This window comes from Mustela lutreola, chromosome 11, assembly GCF_030435805.1.
Source record: "Mustela lutreola isolate mMusLut2 chromosome 11, mMusLut2.pri, whole genome shotgun sequence".
In the NCBI taxonomy this organism is placed as follows: domain Eukaryota; kingdom Metazoa; phylum Chordata; class Mammalia; order Carnivora; family Mustelidae; genus Mustela; species Mustela lutreola.
Window position 1 is genome coordinate 89,307,764 of NC_081300.1, and position 15,680 is coordinate 89,323,443.

General features: G+C 53.8%; 1 protein-coding gene across 1 annotated transcript in view; it reads left to right on the top strand.

The window, feature by feature from the left end:
- Positions 1 to 4,838: 4,838 nt before the first annotated feature.
- TESC (tescalcin) overlaps positions 4,839 to 15,680 on the top strand; it is a 46,895-nt gene continuing 36,053 nt past the window's right edge. Inside the window, exon 1 of the mRNA XM_059138656.1 lies at positions 4,839 to 5,038. Coding sequence (XP_058994639.1) covers positions 4,981 to 5,038 — 58 coding nt within the window. The 5' untranslated portion in view covers positions 4,839 to 4,980. The remainder of the gene's footprint in view (positions 5,039 to 15,680) is intronic.

Below are 15,680 nucleotides of genomic sequence, written 5' to 3' on the forward strand. Positions count from 1 at the left end.
GTTAAAATAGATTTTGGGCCCCTGCCACCTCTTTCTGTTTCTCTGGTGAGCTTGTTTCTCGGACAACAATGCAGAGTTTGAAGCCCATCCAGGAACAAGCTTCCATCTGCCCCCTACAAATTCCAGTAATCGGTCACTATTTATAATTATATAAATAAGAGAAAAACATGCTCATGCCTCCCTCCCCAAAGAGCCCCCATCTCCATTTTTAGGCGGCCGGCCCTCCCACTCACCCCTGGAGCTGCGTGGCTCTGCAGTCTGGGAGGCGGGCTCCAGCCACCAGTTAGGATGGAGATGTGGGGGATGGTGGCCTCAGGGGAGCCCAGGAGAGGCGGGGGCGCTTCACTGGGGGCTGAGGGATCCGGGGAGCTTGGTCACCCAGAAAATGATTAAACAAGTGGGCATCAGGGGGAAATTCGAGTGCAAGTTCCATTGATTTGTCTCTCGAGGTATTGTGGGGAGGACAGAGATGGAGAGCGGAGTCAGGCTGGCTACGAAGTCCTGGGTCTTGTCCCCCAAGAAAGGGAGCTGCCGCTTGTTGGGGGCGTGCTCTCTGGCAGCCTTTTCACCCTTGCTGAATCCTCTCTAGCAAGACGGTCTGGGGAACATCAAGGCTCAGAGGGCAAAGCAAGCAGCCCCTGGGGTATACAACCAGGAATGGCAGAGCCCCTGCAGGGGAGCCGATGCGGACTTGAGACTCTGCTCTGGGGTTCACCTAAAAGATCAGGGTGCCTTGGGCAAGAAAAAGATTGAAAGATAACCAGAAGGACAGCTTTAACTCAGGAGGCAGATTGGGGGATGATTCTTCTCTGATTCCATTCTGGAGACCAACATAAGGAGTTTAAGAGAAAAACTGCCCATGTCCCGAGTCCAGACAGAGATGGGGGCAGGAGGCACCTGCTGGGTTTCCATCCCTGGGCAGCTCTTATTGCACATCACTAATCCTTACTTGTTTGAGGCCCTTTAGGCATGGTCTTCCCTAAGTCAGAGGCTAATTCCCTAGAATCAGGAGCCCTCTTACAATCAGAAGATTAAGGAAAGAGTCTTGTTCTCCCAGAACGTTGCTGAGTCTTGGGAGTACCCCAAAGTGATTAGAGGGATAGGGAATCGAGGTATTATAGGAACTGCCATTTATCTAACTTCCTGTCTGTCCTCTGATTCTAGTTCACCACGCGTTCTGTGACTATCTCGGTGTTCTCATCAGTAGAATGGGCGTGTGTTGGGTGCCTCTCCTCCCGACCCCCGCGGCAGCCAGTGTCTTATGAATGTGCCGTGATGGTCTGTTTATTTCTCTTTCCTTCCTGACTGGGATCCTCCGGGGTCAGGGACTGGCTCCTTTCCTGTAGTACTTAAATTCCTGGCATTCAATAGTGAGCGAATGGGGGCATCTGGCTGGCTCAGTCACAGGAGCGTGTGACTCTTAATCTCAGGGTCATGGGTTCAAGTCCCACGTTAGGCATAGCGATCACTAAATAAATAAGCTTAAAAAAACTGTGAGCGAATGAGCATATGAATAATAACTGTCTCCTGTGTAATGGTATGCCGCTGGCTTACAAGATGGAACTGTCAGACATTTCCAGAACTTTGCAAGCCCCTTGTCAAATTACTGGTAGCTTGAAATTGACATGGTAGGGATACTTACAGCCCAGAAGTAGGCAAATGCTACAAAGTAAGCCTTCCCTCCAGCTCTACCTACATAAGGCTAGAGAGTACTTTCTCTATCAGGCACTGTTTTAAGCACTTGACGAATATCCACATTTAATCTTCACAGCTAAACCAAGGAAGGCACCCTTATTATTGCCGTTTTACCGATGGGGAAACTGAGGCCCAGGGAGATGACGTCCCTTGCCCACATACAGTTTGGGAGTCTTCCCTCCATGGAATGCAGGATTGCTGCAGGAAGACCATCCTCAAAGTCTCTGGGTGCCGATGCCCTTTACGGACTCCAGGGTACGGGCCTTTCTAATCTCGGCACTGGTTTTAATCAGTTCCTCTGGGAGAAGAGAGGCCGTTGCCTGGGGACTGAAGTGTTTTCCAGCCCTTAGAAGGTCGCGCTGTGTGATGGGAACCTAAAGATCCCCATATGGGGTGCCCCTCTTACAGGACTCCAGAAAGCAGATGCAATCAGCCCAGCCAGACCCCACGCAAAGCTCCAGACCTCCTTCCTGCTCTGACGCCGACAGAGCCTTTGCTAGGATTGAATTAAAGCCGTGACGTCCTGGAACAGGCAGCAGCAGGCTTTGTGAGCAGAGTCCCTGCTGCGTATGTGCATCATGGCCAGAGCAGGGGGTCAAGAATCCAGGGCCCCCCACATCTCACGGATAGAGCTGTCTGCCTGGTATATACTTCTGGCCTGTCCGTTTGGGTCTGTGGTTGGGGGGAGATCACGGACTCCCAGAAGCTCTGTTTAAGGGATAACAGAGTCTTTTCATGGACGGTTCTGGCTTGAACATTCCAGATCTTTCTGGGCCCAAGTCAGCTCTTGTTTGACCTCTCTGCCTTGTCACCTCCTGTGTGTCTGTCTGACTCCATTCCTCCAGGAGTTCCTTAGGAGCTGAAGTGTGGCTCCTGATTATTCCTGGTTGTGGCCCCGGGGCCCAGCCAGGTGCCTGAACACAGCATAGCCTCAATAAATGGGCAACGAATGAGTGAATCAACACCCCCGGACGGTGCCTCGGCCTCCCCACCTTCCCGCTGCCACACGGAGCTCCTGATTCTTACTCCAAGACTTGCCATCAGGAACCAATTCCCCGTGGTCATCATACCCCAGCCCTCCCCTCTTCCCCCTCCCTGCTCACTGTTGAAGGTGGCTGGTTCAGCAGCAGACCCAGGAGGGTGGAGGGAGGCCTTCAGAGGCCCCTCAGGGGAGGTGATATTTACACTGAGGTCTGCAGAGGAGGCCCCAACCATAGGAATAGAGAGGGGGAGGGAGTTCCAGGCCAAGGGGGCAGGTGCCAGGACTCTAGGAGCCGACAGTGGTCAGTGGGGTCCGAGATGAAGGTGCCAGTGTAGACAGGTCACAGAGTGAAGACAGGCTCCCTTCACCCTCCCCACACTGGGGTCCTCTTTGTGATCACTGAAGGGCAGAGCACAGCCATAGGTACCCCCCCAGCCCCCACTGCCCCAGAGCAGGGTCCCAGGGCTTTCCTCCCCACCCACCTACACTGTCTGTAACTTCGGGAGCAGCTCGGCCAAGGGGGAGACGGTGCGGGCCTGAAAACGCTATTTTCAATCTCTTGGGCAGCAAGCCCCATCATTTAATCCTTGGATAATTTAATATAATAAAATTCCAGGAAATGGTATTTTACATCAGAATAAAATTGTGTTCAGCAGTCGTGGGTCATTTGCAGGGGGTCAGAAGTCCTTTCTAGACCCTGAGGCCAGTCTGGGTGTCTCAGTTCCTTCTGCCTTGAAATGCAAGCCCTGGGTTCAGTTAACTCAGACCAGCTGATGCCCCACAGCCCCCACTTCCCGAGCTTGGCCACCTCAGCCTGCCCAGGGGTGCTTCTGCAATGATGCCGGTCCAGGTGCTTCTCCAGCTCTTTCAATGCCAACCGTGTGTCATGGGCAGCTGAACTTTCCCCCAGGCAGGGGGCTCATTCTGCAGCTCTGGCTGGGTTCAGGACCACCCCCCCCACCCCCCCGCCCAGGGAGGTTCGCAGGCTGTAGGTAGTGGTAATTGGTTCTCAGCATCCCCTCCCAGTGCCCTGTGAAACTGATGTAGGTGGGCCCACCCAGGTCTTTGTGAGCACCAAAGGACTCATGCCCGCCTCCACACTCCAGCACTGTCACAGAGCCTGGCACCCAGGACATAAAACTGACTACTGTCCAAACATGGATGGCCGCACCGTGAGGCACCGCGGAGAGCAAGGGTCTGGCCTTGAGAACCAGAAAATGTTGACTTTGAATTTCTGCCCTGGCTGTGTGACCTTTCTGAGAGTCAGTTCCTTGCTTGGACAGGATTCCACAGCAGCCACTTTGTGCCCTGTCCCATGGCAGACCCTTCCGATGGACATCTCATTACTATTATCGTCCCCATTTTAAGGAGAAGGAATCATGGTCAAACAGGTGGCAGGACGGGCTGGGGTCTTCCAGCCTGACCACAGAATTCAATTCCTCAAGCCAACTTAAGGCCAAACTTCTCCCAGGAGGCTAGGGGAACCACCAGCATTACATTCTCTGGGCAGCTTGAAATGCAGCCTCCAGGGCCCTGCCAGAGCCAGAATGGGGGTGGGGGGTTGGGCCAGGAAGCTGCCTGCGCCTCCAGTTTGAAAACTCCCCCACCCCAAGCTCCTGGGCGGGCCGCTGGGGCACGTGGTGTGTCCACTCCATCAGGGCGCTGGGGAGGGGCCGAGGGGCTTTCCTGGAATGAGCCAAGCGAAGCACCTCGTGCGCGTTTAAGGTGGATTACTGTTATTATATTACCTTTATTGCTGTTCAGCAGAGAGTTAATTAATGCTGGCTGTATTTCTTTACTGTCCCAGGTGAGTTTCCCTCCTGAGATCCGGGAGGATGTGTGATGGAACCGGGGTGGGGGTGATTATGGAACCTCCCCGGGGTCCTATCCCGCCCACCTACACCCCAACTCTGTTCGCACCCGCCTCTTTCCAAAGCCCGCAGGGGTGCGGAGGCGGGGAGGCGCGACGAGCACGGCCGCTGCACGGGGAACGGGGGGGGGGGGACCTTGGCGGTGGGTATCTAGGTCGCGCCCTCCCTTCCACCCCTCCCCGCCGTCTCTGGCCCGGGGCGGGTGCTCCCCCATCCCCGCAGTGAGCGAAACCGGCGCGCGCTAGGACCGCGGCGCGCCGCCCTCCGCCGCTATAAGAGGCCGCACTCGCGCCCCACGCGGAACCCGCGGCTCAGACCTGTCCCCGGCGTCCCGACCCGCGGTGGACCCGAGGCCGGACCGGCCGCTGCGCAGTCGACGCCAGCCCGGGGCCTGCGAGGCACGCGCGCCCCGGGGCCCCCGCCGCGGGCACCATGGGCGCTGCCCACTCCGCCTCCGAGGAGGTGCGGGAGCTCGTGGGCAAGACCGGCTGTGAGTATCCCGCGGGGACACGGGCGGGAACCGACGGGCGACTGGCTCGGGGCTCCCAGCCCATGGCCGCTCGCCCGGCTCCGCGCCGCCGCGCTGTGTGACCTTGGGCCAGTAGCTGACCCTCTCCGCGCCTCAGTTTCCCCCTCCTGCAAATGGGTCCCCGCCGGCCACTTTGCAGGCTGCGGCGAGGAGCTCCGCGGCGATGCTGAGTAAGTGCCGCGGCCGCTCAGCCTCGGCGCCCGCGGAGTTGGCACGGAACCCCCGGGCCTGGGAACTGCGGACCCAGGAGGGAGCAGGGCCGGGCTCCCCCCAGGGCAGGGCAGGGCAGGGCGGGGAAGGCGTCCCGGGCTCGGAGGGCGAGAGCCGGTGCGGCGCAGCTGGTGTGCGCGCTCCGCACCTGGAAGTCGTTCGGGTTCGCGAAGCGCAGGGGCCGGAAAGTTTTGAAGTCGGCGGGACCTGGGCGGCAGCCGGGCTCCGGCGTTCCCCGGCCGGTGACCTCGGGAGGGAGAGCCCGTGCCCCCGCGCCTCTCTTCGTCCTCCCGTCTGTGAAGTGGGTGCAGGCGGGTCCACCTCCCCGGGTAGCTGGCAGCGCCCGCAGAGCACTTGACCGGAGCCCGGCGACCTTCCTCGAGCTGGCCCGCACTCCTGGGACCTGCATCCGGCCCGAGGCTGCAAGCAGGGAGAGGCCGCACCGCGGGCCGACCTGACCGCAGGGAAGTGACGGTGGAAGCGTTTGTCCTCTCCAGTCCACTGGGACTGGGAACTTGACCCTGGGCTCCGACCTCGGGGTGCTGGGCTCAGCCACCGGCTGTGAAGGGGAGTGTGGACCGTAGACCCAGGGAGGCCAGGTGAGTGGGCAAACCGGACAGGGGGATGTGAATCCTGCCAACGCCACCTCCTGGCTGTGTGACCTTGGGCTAGTCACTTTGGGTTTTCTTCTCTCTAGAATGGAAGTTCTGCTAGTACCTGCTAGATGCTCAGGAGATAGGAGCTGCAGATAGTATTTCAAGGAAGGGGCTGGCTGGCTCCTGGCACCTGCTTTGAGTTTAGGGCAGCCAATCAGGTCCCTAATACCATCTGGGTGCGGGTAGGGATTGACCCAGCCACTTGTGCCAAGGCTGAAAGGTGACCGCTGCAGAACTGCGTGAAAATTACAGAAAGCACCTCTACCTGGGGTGTGTGTGTGTGTGTGTGTGTGTGTGTACACACTCATACATCACATACACATGTTATGTTTTCCCATGTACAATCCCAGAACCGTCTGTGACTGGAGAGGAAAAAAAACTGTAGTGTATTCAACTTGGAACGCTTAAAAAAAAAATGATAAGAGCATATATTTGTAATTGGTTTGTTTGCATCAAGGATCTTAGAAGCTTCCGCAGGAAAGTAAGAAGGGTGCATACTTGCAGATTGGGTGGAGGGGACAGAGAGGGAGTGAGCTCTTCGCTGTAAATTTTTTTATAGTTTTGTTTTGAAATGTGTGTGAATATAAAAGTTTCAAGTTCAGGGGCACCTGGGTGGCTCAGTTGGTTAATCATCTGCCTTTGGCTCAGGTCATGGTCCCAGGGTCCTGGGATCGGTCCCCACATCTGGCTCCCTGCTCGGTGGGGAGTCAGCTTCTCCCTCTCCCTGCTGCTCCCCTGCCTCTTGTGAGTGCTTGTTCTCCCCCCCCACCCCCGCTTTCTCTTTCCTGTGCATGTTCTCTCTCATTCACTCTTTCAAATAAATAAAACCTTAAAAAAAAAAAAAAAAAGGAAGTCTTAAGTCCAGTTCAACCTTAAGGCTCACATGACAGAGGAGGTAGGATTCCCCTCTTTCTTTCCTGGGATTCCCCTGGTTCTGTTAGTTGAGCTCTTTCTACCTCGGATCTGCACTGGTGGAAGTCCGGGACCTCTGCAGCTGGGTTTTCTGCTGGCAGGATGGTACCCCCACATGCAGGCAGTTGGGGGGACTCCCATCTGGTGGTGAGTTTTACAAGCGATAGGACCACAGAGCATACTGGGACTCATGTCTGTTTCCTGGGTCCGATCTCCCGTGGGGGAAGACAGATGCTTAGTCTTCCCCCTGTAGCCTTCCTACAAGTGGCTGAGGAGGCTTCCCTTCTAGTTGCCCTGGACTCCAATTTCATACCCCAAATGGGGAAGGGAGATGGGGCGGGGGCGCACCAGGGAAGGGGGTGTGGGATCAGACTAGAGGGGAGAATGAATACCTCCAGTTCCTTGAACTTTAGGGGGAAAGTTCCCCTTTGTCCTCTGAAAGGAGCTGGCAGAGTCTGGGCATTTGAACCCATTCAGCAAATATTTATGGACCGAGGACTTGGGGATTTAGAGGTGACTCAGAGAAGCTGATGTTCCTGAGGGGAGATGCAGAGTGGTGTGAGAGTCTGGGGAAGGACAGAGAAACATTTCTTTCTTTCTTTCTTTCTTTTTTTTTTTTTTTTTAAGATTTTATTTATTTATTTGAGGGAGAATGAGTGAGAGAGAGCATGAGAGAGGAGAAGGTCAGAGGGAGAAGCAGACTCCCCAAGGAGCTGGGAGCCCGATGCGGGACTCAATCCTGGAAGTCCGGGATCATGACCTGAGCCGAAGGCAGTCGCTCAACCAACTGAGCCACCCAGGTGCCCAGGGAAAGAAACATTTCTTTAGGGAGGACCAGGCCCTGTGGTGGGAAGATTTTCAGGACAATAAATGAGAATTGTATGAGATGCTGCTGCTGCCATAGTCCAAGGCTTAGCTGGTGGGGGGGGGGGGCTGACTTAAAGGATCTTGCTAGGTACATGGCTTGGAGCAAGTGTTTAGTGGTACTGGCCATGCTTTTAAACCCATTTGTATGTCTGTATCACTGTGAACCAAAGCCAAGAGTTAAAGCTTGGTCCCACTTCTGCCCAGCTGCATGACCTTAAACAAGTCCTTGCCCTTCTGAGAGCCGGGGTCCCCCTCTGGTTCCTGGGGTGGTTATATGGCTTCAGTAAGGTGATGTATGTATGTGTGTGAAGTAGTCGTCTTGGCCTGGAAGGTCCGCTCCCAGAACCCTGCTCCTGCAAGAATCCTTGGGAAGCATTCTGCCTGAGACCCAGGCAGCCAAGGAACAGGCTGTGCCTGCAAGGTTGCGGGGCTCCCCCTGCCTCCTCGAGGAACCCAGATGGTCCCTAAATTGAAGAGTCCGCTTGGTCCCTCCCTGAGGACTCCTTCTGGAGCCGATGAGCAGGACGAGCACAGGACGGGGACGCTGTGCATCATTCCTTGGGCACCAGGCTCTGTGCGGAGCGCTTGGGATGCACTCAGTGGAATCTTCATAATAACCCTCTGTGGAAGGTGGCAATGTGGCCATTTTACAGAGAAGGAAACTGAGGCCTGGAGAGGCAAAGCAGCCTGCTTGCAGCTGCCCAGGTCATTGAGTGGGGGGAGTAGGGGATCCGAGGATCCCCAAGCCCATTTCCTGCCAACACTGTGCTTTCGCTGTGCCGAGTTGCCTCGGATTTCTAGGAAGGCAGGAGGGCAGGGGAACAGCCTGCACATCAGTTTTTCTCACTTCGGGGCCTTTGTGCAAGCCATTCCCTCTACCTGGAGAATACTTCACTTGACTGTGCATAATCTGGGGTTTACGTAAGGGGGCACTTGTGCAACCACCAGCCAGGTTCAGATTGCAAATGTGTTCTCTTAACCCTGTCTCTTGACGAAGTCCATTCTCTTCCTCATTTGGGGCTCGCTCAGCCATTGCTCCCTTCCGGAAGCCACCCTGCCTGCTCTCCATCCAAACTTCGAGGGTTCACGCATCCTGGAGACTCGCGCAGCCCCTGCGTGGTTACAGAGCACAGTGCATGGCAGTAGAGCTGTCAGCTCTGTCACTTGCCCCTCGGAACTTGGAGCTTCCGGAGAGCAGGGAGAAGGTGGCTGGTTCACCTCAGTATGCAGGTGTGGTACTTACAACACAGGTTCATGCCGAAGAGGCGGGGACCCCCGGGTCTTTAGAACCCAGAGTATTGGCTAGGAGCGTGGGTCCAGGAGGAACACCTCATGCCACCCCAGCAGCCGGCCGTGGCCGCGGCCGCACCAGCCCTCCTGGCACCATCCTGTGGGCCTCAGCGCTGAGCCAGCCCCACCAAAAATAGGCCTGAGCTCAAGGCAGCCCACGCAGGGCATCCACAGAGCTGCACACCCACCTCCTCTTGCCTGGGAGAGTCTCACTGATTGATTTCAAACCTAAAAGTCTTCCCAGACATCTTTGCTGAGCCAAGAAAGCGGCCTACCTAGAACATTAAAATGCACGTTAAACACGGGCGCTGGCCTTTCTGACGCTCCTCCCGCAGCAGGAAGGCAGTGGAGCCCGGCGTGGGTCCCAAGGTGTGAAGTGGCCCCCGGCAGGAAGACCGGGCCCTTGTAGGGGGGGGTCGCTCACGGAAGCCTGGTCGCCTTCACCACCTTGAGCTGGCCTGGCGGTGGCCGTTTCCTGCCCCACCCCACCCCTACCCATGCCTGCTCCTGGGGCTGGAAAGGAAATAATAAGTGGAGGATTCTGGGAAAGGTGGAGGGTCTATTTTTTCCTCCAGGCTCCAAAACAGCCCCACAGGCATATCTATGTAGATGCCAAGAAGCTGCCAGAAGGAAGAAGGAAAAACAATGTCCCAGATCTGGAGTTGAGACCTCTTCATGTTGACAGCGAGTGTGTTTACCAGGCGCCTGTCATCTGCCAAACACAGAGCTGAGTGCGGCAGCTTACCCGCAGCTGCCGAAGCAGCGCCCCCAGGAATACCGTGGCTTCCCGTTTTCCTGAGGAGGGCGCGGATGCTGCGGAGAGCAGGCCGCGCGCCTGAGGCCACACGCTCTGGAGAATTGGAACTGGGACTCCGTTTCTGGTGTGATCCCCAGACCCCCTCACTGGGGCGGAGGACCAGAGGCCTGGGTGGCCCGTGCCGGCTGGAGGGGGTGGCACCCCATTTTCCACTGGGCTGCTGCTGCTGGTTACTCCTTGCTGGTTGCAAAGATCTCAAGGGGCCGCAGACCACAGTCTCCGCCTGTTCGCCATGTGCCATATTCCCTCTGGATGCATGGGGTGGGGGTGGGGGGGAGAGACACCTTCCCTGCCCTCCAGGCGCTCCGGGGGTGCAGGCATCCTGGCCCTTACTATTGAGCTCCTCCTGTCCCCCACTGAGGCATGTTAAGCCAAACAGGCCAGTACAGACCCTCCTGGCTCCCTTCCTGTTTCCCGTGGGTGGACTATGGCTGTTATCAACCAGCAATCTCTAGGCCCCAGGAAACAGGGTGCACGACTGTGTCTGTGGCTCTGGGGCTGGGGGTGAGGTGGGAGCAGATCCCCAGGGCCCATCGGGTTCTCAAAAACGATGAAGAGGGATTTCATTGCATGTAAACCATATCTTAGTAAGAGAGTAATGAAAAACAATTTCTTTAGCAAAAACGAAAAACTGTTTCCTGAGCAGGGAGGAATAAGGGTATCTGTGAGGTCTGGGGAGGGTCGGTCCCCCCGAGGCTGAGATCTCCGTGCAGACTGGGCAGAAACGGTCCAGTGGTGTGGGCACAGTGGCCAAGATCAGAGGAGGGAGGCCTGGTGGACCTAGCCTCCCCTGGGAGCTCACAGTATGGAAACTTGCAGGCGGATTGGGAGAGCTTCTGTTTTTTAAATTTATGTTATTTTAAGCTTTATTTAACAATTTATTTGACAGAGAACACACACAGGGGGAGCAGGAGAGGGAGAGGCAGGCTCCCTCTGAGCAGGGAGTGGGATGTGGGATGCTTGATTCCAGGACCCCGAGTTCATGACCTGCGCTGAAGGCAGACACTCAATGGACTGAGCCACCCTGGTGTCCCTTTTGGGAAGCTTTTAAAAGGGCCGGGTGGCAAGTGAACTTCATTGCTGGACACCCCAAATCACCCTGCTCTGGCCCATGCTGATATTTTGCATTGTGGCTGGGCTGGCTCTTCTCACCATTATAGTATATGGCAGTTTAAAGATGAGGAAACTGAGGCCCGGACCTTTGAAGGGACTGCTCCCGGTCACTTGGATGCAGAATGCGGAACCCAAATTTAACTCCATCTTCCTCAGGTGACCCAGACCCCATACGATGTAGACCGAGACAAAGGTTCTGTATATCTGGGAGGGGCAACACTGTCACCCCGTGACCTCATTAATACACTTGCTTACTACGGTGGAAGGGGGAGAATTAGACCTCGAGGCAGATAGGCTTGGTATCAGGTTATGGAAAGTTCTAGAACTGTGAGCTGTCCCCAGGGAGGCAGGCTCGGGGGGGGGGGGGGAAGGCAGTGTGAGGGGAGTTAGGGGCTCTGGGAGGAAGAGCGGGAATGTGTAGCCCCCTCTTTTTTTCCTGAGGTCTTCCTGGGTGGCTCAGGTCTGTTTCAGAGGGAGAATTTGTGTTTTCTCTGCATGAAAGTAATTGGCAGTGCACTCCAAGACTTCCTCGCTGTGCGGATTAGTAGTAATCAGATCCCTTATGCGTCTCTTTCTCACCCTGCCCCCAGCCCCATACTGGCAGGATATTTTTTTGTGTGTGTGAGTTAATGGTCCCCGGAATGCAGCCCAGAATGTAATCAATGCTCAGACATGCCATACGGCCCAGTTGCACAGACAGAATACCTCGAGTGTTGATAAGATGCCTTTACTCTCGCAAAGCGCTTCAGTATCTGCTGTCTCAAAGCCAAGGGAATAAGGCATTTCTGGCTCACAGCTTTGGGGAGATAAGGCAGGGCCCCCTGGTGCCCGTGCTGGGGACACCAGGCAAGGTGATTGGGGTTGGGGGGGGGGAAGAGGTACCCTGGCCTGCGAGCCGTCTCCTGTTCCAACTTTATTATTAATTCATAAAGCCAGAAGGTCGAGTGGGTGATTTCCGTTGGTGGCGGCAGCCACCGTTAAGCACGAGGACAAAAAGGCCCTTTGTTGTCTCAGCGGTGTGACCTTTGTGGATGGGCAGGCTGTCGGAAGTGGGTCTTCTGTGTCCTGGGAGGTGAGAAGGCTCCTTCAGGTCTCGGGGATCTGGTGCCTCCGGAGGGCGGGCGGGTGGCCAGCAGGAGACTTCACGATGGACATGGCTGAGTCCTGGACCGCGATGGAGCGAGAAGGTTGCTAGGGTGGATGGCTTTCCCGGTGCACGTCCTTTCTAACCTCAGCCTCATGCTGGGATCCCAGTGGCCAGCCCCAAGGGAGCTCCCAGCATGCCTCACCCACCCGCTGTTCCCAGGGGCTCTCTTGTCCTTACCTGCATCCCTCAAGATGGCAGCCAGGGTCCCACATGGATATACACTGCCCTGTCCCCCCTCCCACCCCACCATGGCCTTTATCAGTAGACAGTAAAGGCTTGAACTGTGGACCACCTTTTAGTCTCAGAGCAACCACCTTGGCCTCCACACCTCTGTTTTCTCATCTGCTGATTGGGGATGTGTCACCTCATTACTGTGAGGATTAAGTGAGCATCTTAGTAAAGCTCTTGACACATTGTAGGTGTTCAGTAGTTGTTGGCAAGTACTCATAGTTTTGATGAGGAACTGTACAGAAGCTGGCTGCCTTTCTCCCTCTTAAGGACATTCTCTAACTTCACGAATTCCTTCCATGTTTTTAACATGGCCGCCATCTTGGACATGCCTGAGGTCCAGTTTTATCTTTCCCTGTGCTGATGGTCAGGGACCTTAACATGCTTTAATTTTTGTCACTCTCCAGTATTTTTTCTACGTTTTTAAAACCTATGCATTGGTTCTTTTTTTATTGTTTTATGCAGACCCTTTTAATTCTTGTAAGTTTTTCCTTATAGATTTCATTTTCTTACATGATACACCTTTCCACTGATTTTTTCAGTGACTCTCAGCGAGTTATCAACTTTGTCTGAAAATGTCTAGATTTTGCCAGCATACACAGTCGATCATTGATCTGGGTAAAAAATTCTGCATATCTTCTCCCAGCACTTTGGTTTTGGTCTCTTGTTGCTGTTGAGAAAGTCAGCTCTCTTGTCTAATTGATGTTTTTTGGTAGAAGTCTGATTCTGTACCTGTTTTAGATGTCTGGGATTTTTTTTTTTTTTTTTTTTTTACTGCACTGTGTCTAGGTGTGGATTTGTTTTATTTATCCTCCCTGGGCATGGTTTATGGTATTTCCTTCTAAAGAAGGCTTGTGTCTTATATTATGAATGTATTCCCCCCACTGCTTATCTTTATTTTCTTCTTCAGTAATTCCTATTAGAAATAGATGGGGTCATGGCATTCTGTCCTGAATGCCTGTTTACCTCTCTTTCATATTTTCTATTGTTTTATTGCTTTTTGCTGTCTTTGGAGTCATTTCCTTAGGTCCGTCTCTTTTTTTTTCTTTTAAAGATTTTATTTATTTATTTGACAGAGAGAGAGAGACAGTGAGAGAGGGAACAGAAGCAGGGGGAGTGGGAGAGGGAGAAGCTGGCTCCTGGCAGCTTTACTTCTTCCTTACCAGTTCAGATGCCTTGCATTTCTTGTCAGATGGCTGCAGCTAGGACTTCCAGAACTATGCTGAATAAAAGTGGTGAGAGAGGACGACCTTCTGTTTCTCCTGATGGTAGAGGAAGAGTTCTTGGTTTTCCACTGTTGAGTAGGATGTTAGCGGTGGGTTCTTCATATACGGACTGCATTGTGATTGGGCATATTCCCTCTAAATCCACTTTGTGGAGCGTTTTAGTCATGAATGGGTATTATATTTTGTCAGATGTTAATTCTGCATCTTTTGATAGGCTCATGTGCCCTTTATCTTTTCTCTTGTTAGTGTCATGTATCCTTTGGTTTGCAAATATGGAAACACTCCAGAACAAAGCCCACTAGATCATGGTGCTGTTAACATATTTAAAACAAAACAAACAAACAAAAATGGGGTGCCTGGGTGGCTCAGTGGGTTAAAGCCTCTGTCATGTCATGTCGGCTCAGGTCATGATCCCAGAGTCCTGGGATCAAGCCCCGCATCAGGCTCTCTGCTCAGCAGGGAGCCTGCTTCCTCCTCTCTCTCTGCCTACTTGTTTTTTTTTTTTAATCTTTTTTTTTTTTTAATTTTGTTTATTTATTTGACAGACAAAGATCACAAGTAGACAGAGAGGCACGCAGAGAGAGAGAGAGGAAGAAGCAGGCTCCCTGCTAAGCAAAGAGCCTGATGCGGGGCTCAATCCCAGGACCCTGGGATCATGACCTGAGCTGAAGGCAGAGGCTTTAACCCATTGAGCCACCCAGGCGTCCCTTCTCTGCCTACTTGTGATCTCTGTCTGTCAAATAAATAAATAAAATCTTTAAAAAAAACATTTAAAACAAAAAGGGTTCCATTCCTTTTGTTAGTTGTGTCTGCTGGTCCTTCCTTCCAGGGGTTCATTTGCTGGTGTGGTTTGGTTTTGGATTCTGAGCTCATGTTTGATTGGACTTTCTCCCCTGGTTTTCACATCCTCCTGGAACGGTCTTCAGCTCCAGATCTATGCCGAGGCCAAACCAAGTGGGGGAGAGCTTACCTAAAGTACCTCTCCCATGAGAGTCCCTGGGTTCTAGAAGCACCTCACACAGTGCTTTGCATTTATTGTGTTAAGTTCCCGAGAGCTGTCACTGGTCTAGAAACATTTTTTATAGTAGGTCCTCAATCTGGCTTTCCTGTGCCACAGAGGTTTGGCGTTTTCCCCTGGGCATGGCACAGACATGGCATTTTGACTCCTCACGGAGACTTCCCCCTTTCTTCTGGGCCCAGCCACCTCCTTGGCAGGGTCTTCTCCTCGCCGATTCTCTGAGGCAGTAGGCAATATTTTCTCTAGCCTATCTCACATCGGGAAGCGGTCTTTTAGGCTTCAGCTTTTTATTTTTATTTATTCTTTAAGTAGGCTCCGCACCCAACATGGAGCCCGATGTGGGGCTTGAACTCACAACCCTGAGATGAAGACCTGAGCTGAGATCAAGAGTCAGAGGCTCCACTGATGGAGGTACCACCCTGGTACCCTTCTGTCTCAGCTTTGGATAGAAGTCTCACTTCTCCCTTACAGGGAACCAAGGCCACAGCTGATGGCCCAGGGTCACCTCAGCAGCGTCTGGCACTCTTGCCCTGCTCGGTGTGCGTTCCTTTCTGGCTTCTGACCTTGTTGGGTCCCCCTCCCTTGCAGGGTTGGTAGCCCTAGGGAGGTTTTTCTCCTTTTATCCAGGGTTTCAGGCGTCTGTAGGGCAATGGGGAATGTGTTCATTCCACATAGGAGGAACTGGACTTCTTTACCTAGTAAGCCTTCATACCTTACGTAAGCCTCTCTCTACTTGATGTGCCCCCAGTCTAAATCTGGAGCTGAAGATCGCTCTGGAAGGATGTGAAAACCAGTTCCTTAGATGGTCCAAAAGACGCCCGCTCTTCCCATCTCTACTGGTGAACCGGCGTCCCTCGTCCCTTCCCTATCTTTAATCTTTTTATTTTTAAAGATTTTAAAAAAAGATTTTGTTTATTTATTTGACACAGAGAGAGAGAGATCACAAGCAGACGGGGGGGGGGCGGGGGGGGAAGCAGGTTCCCTGCTGAGCAGAGAGCCTGATGCGGGGCTCGATCCCAGGCCCCTGAGATCATGACCTGAGCTGAAGGCAGAGGCTTTAACCCACTGAGCCACCCAGGCGCCCCTAGTCTTTTTATTAAAACGGAGACCTCTTTGTCT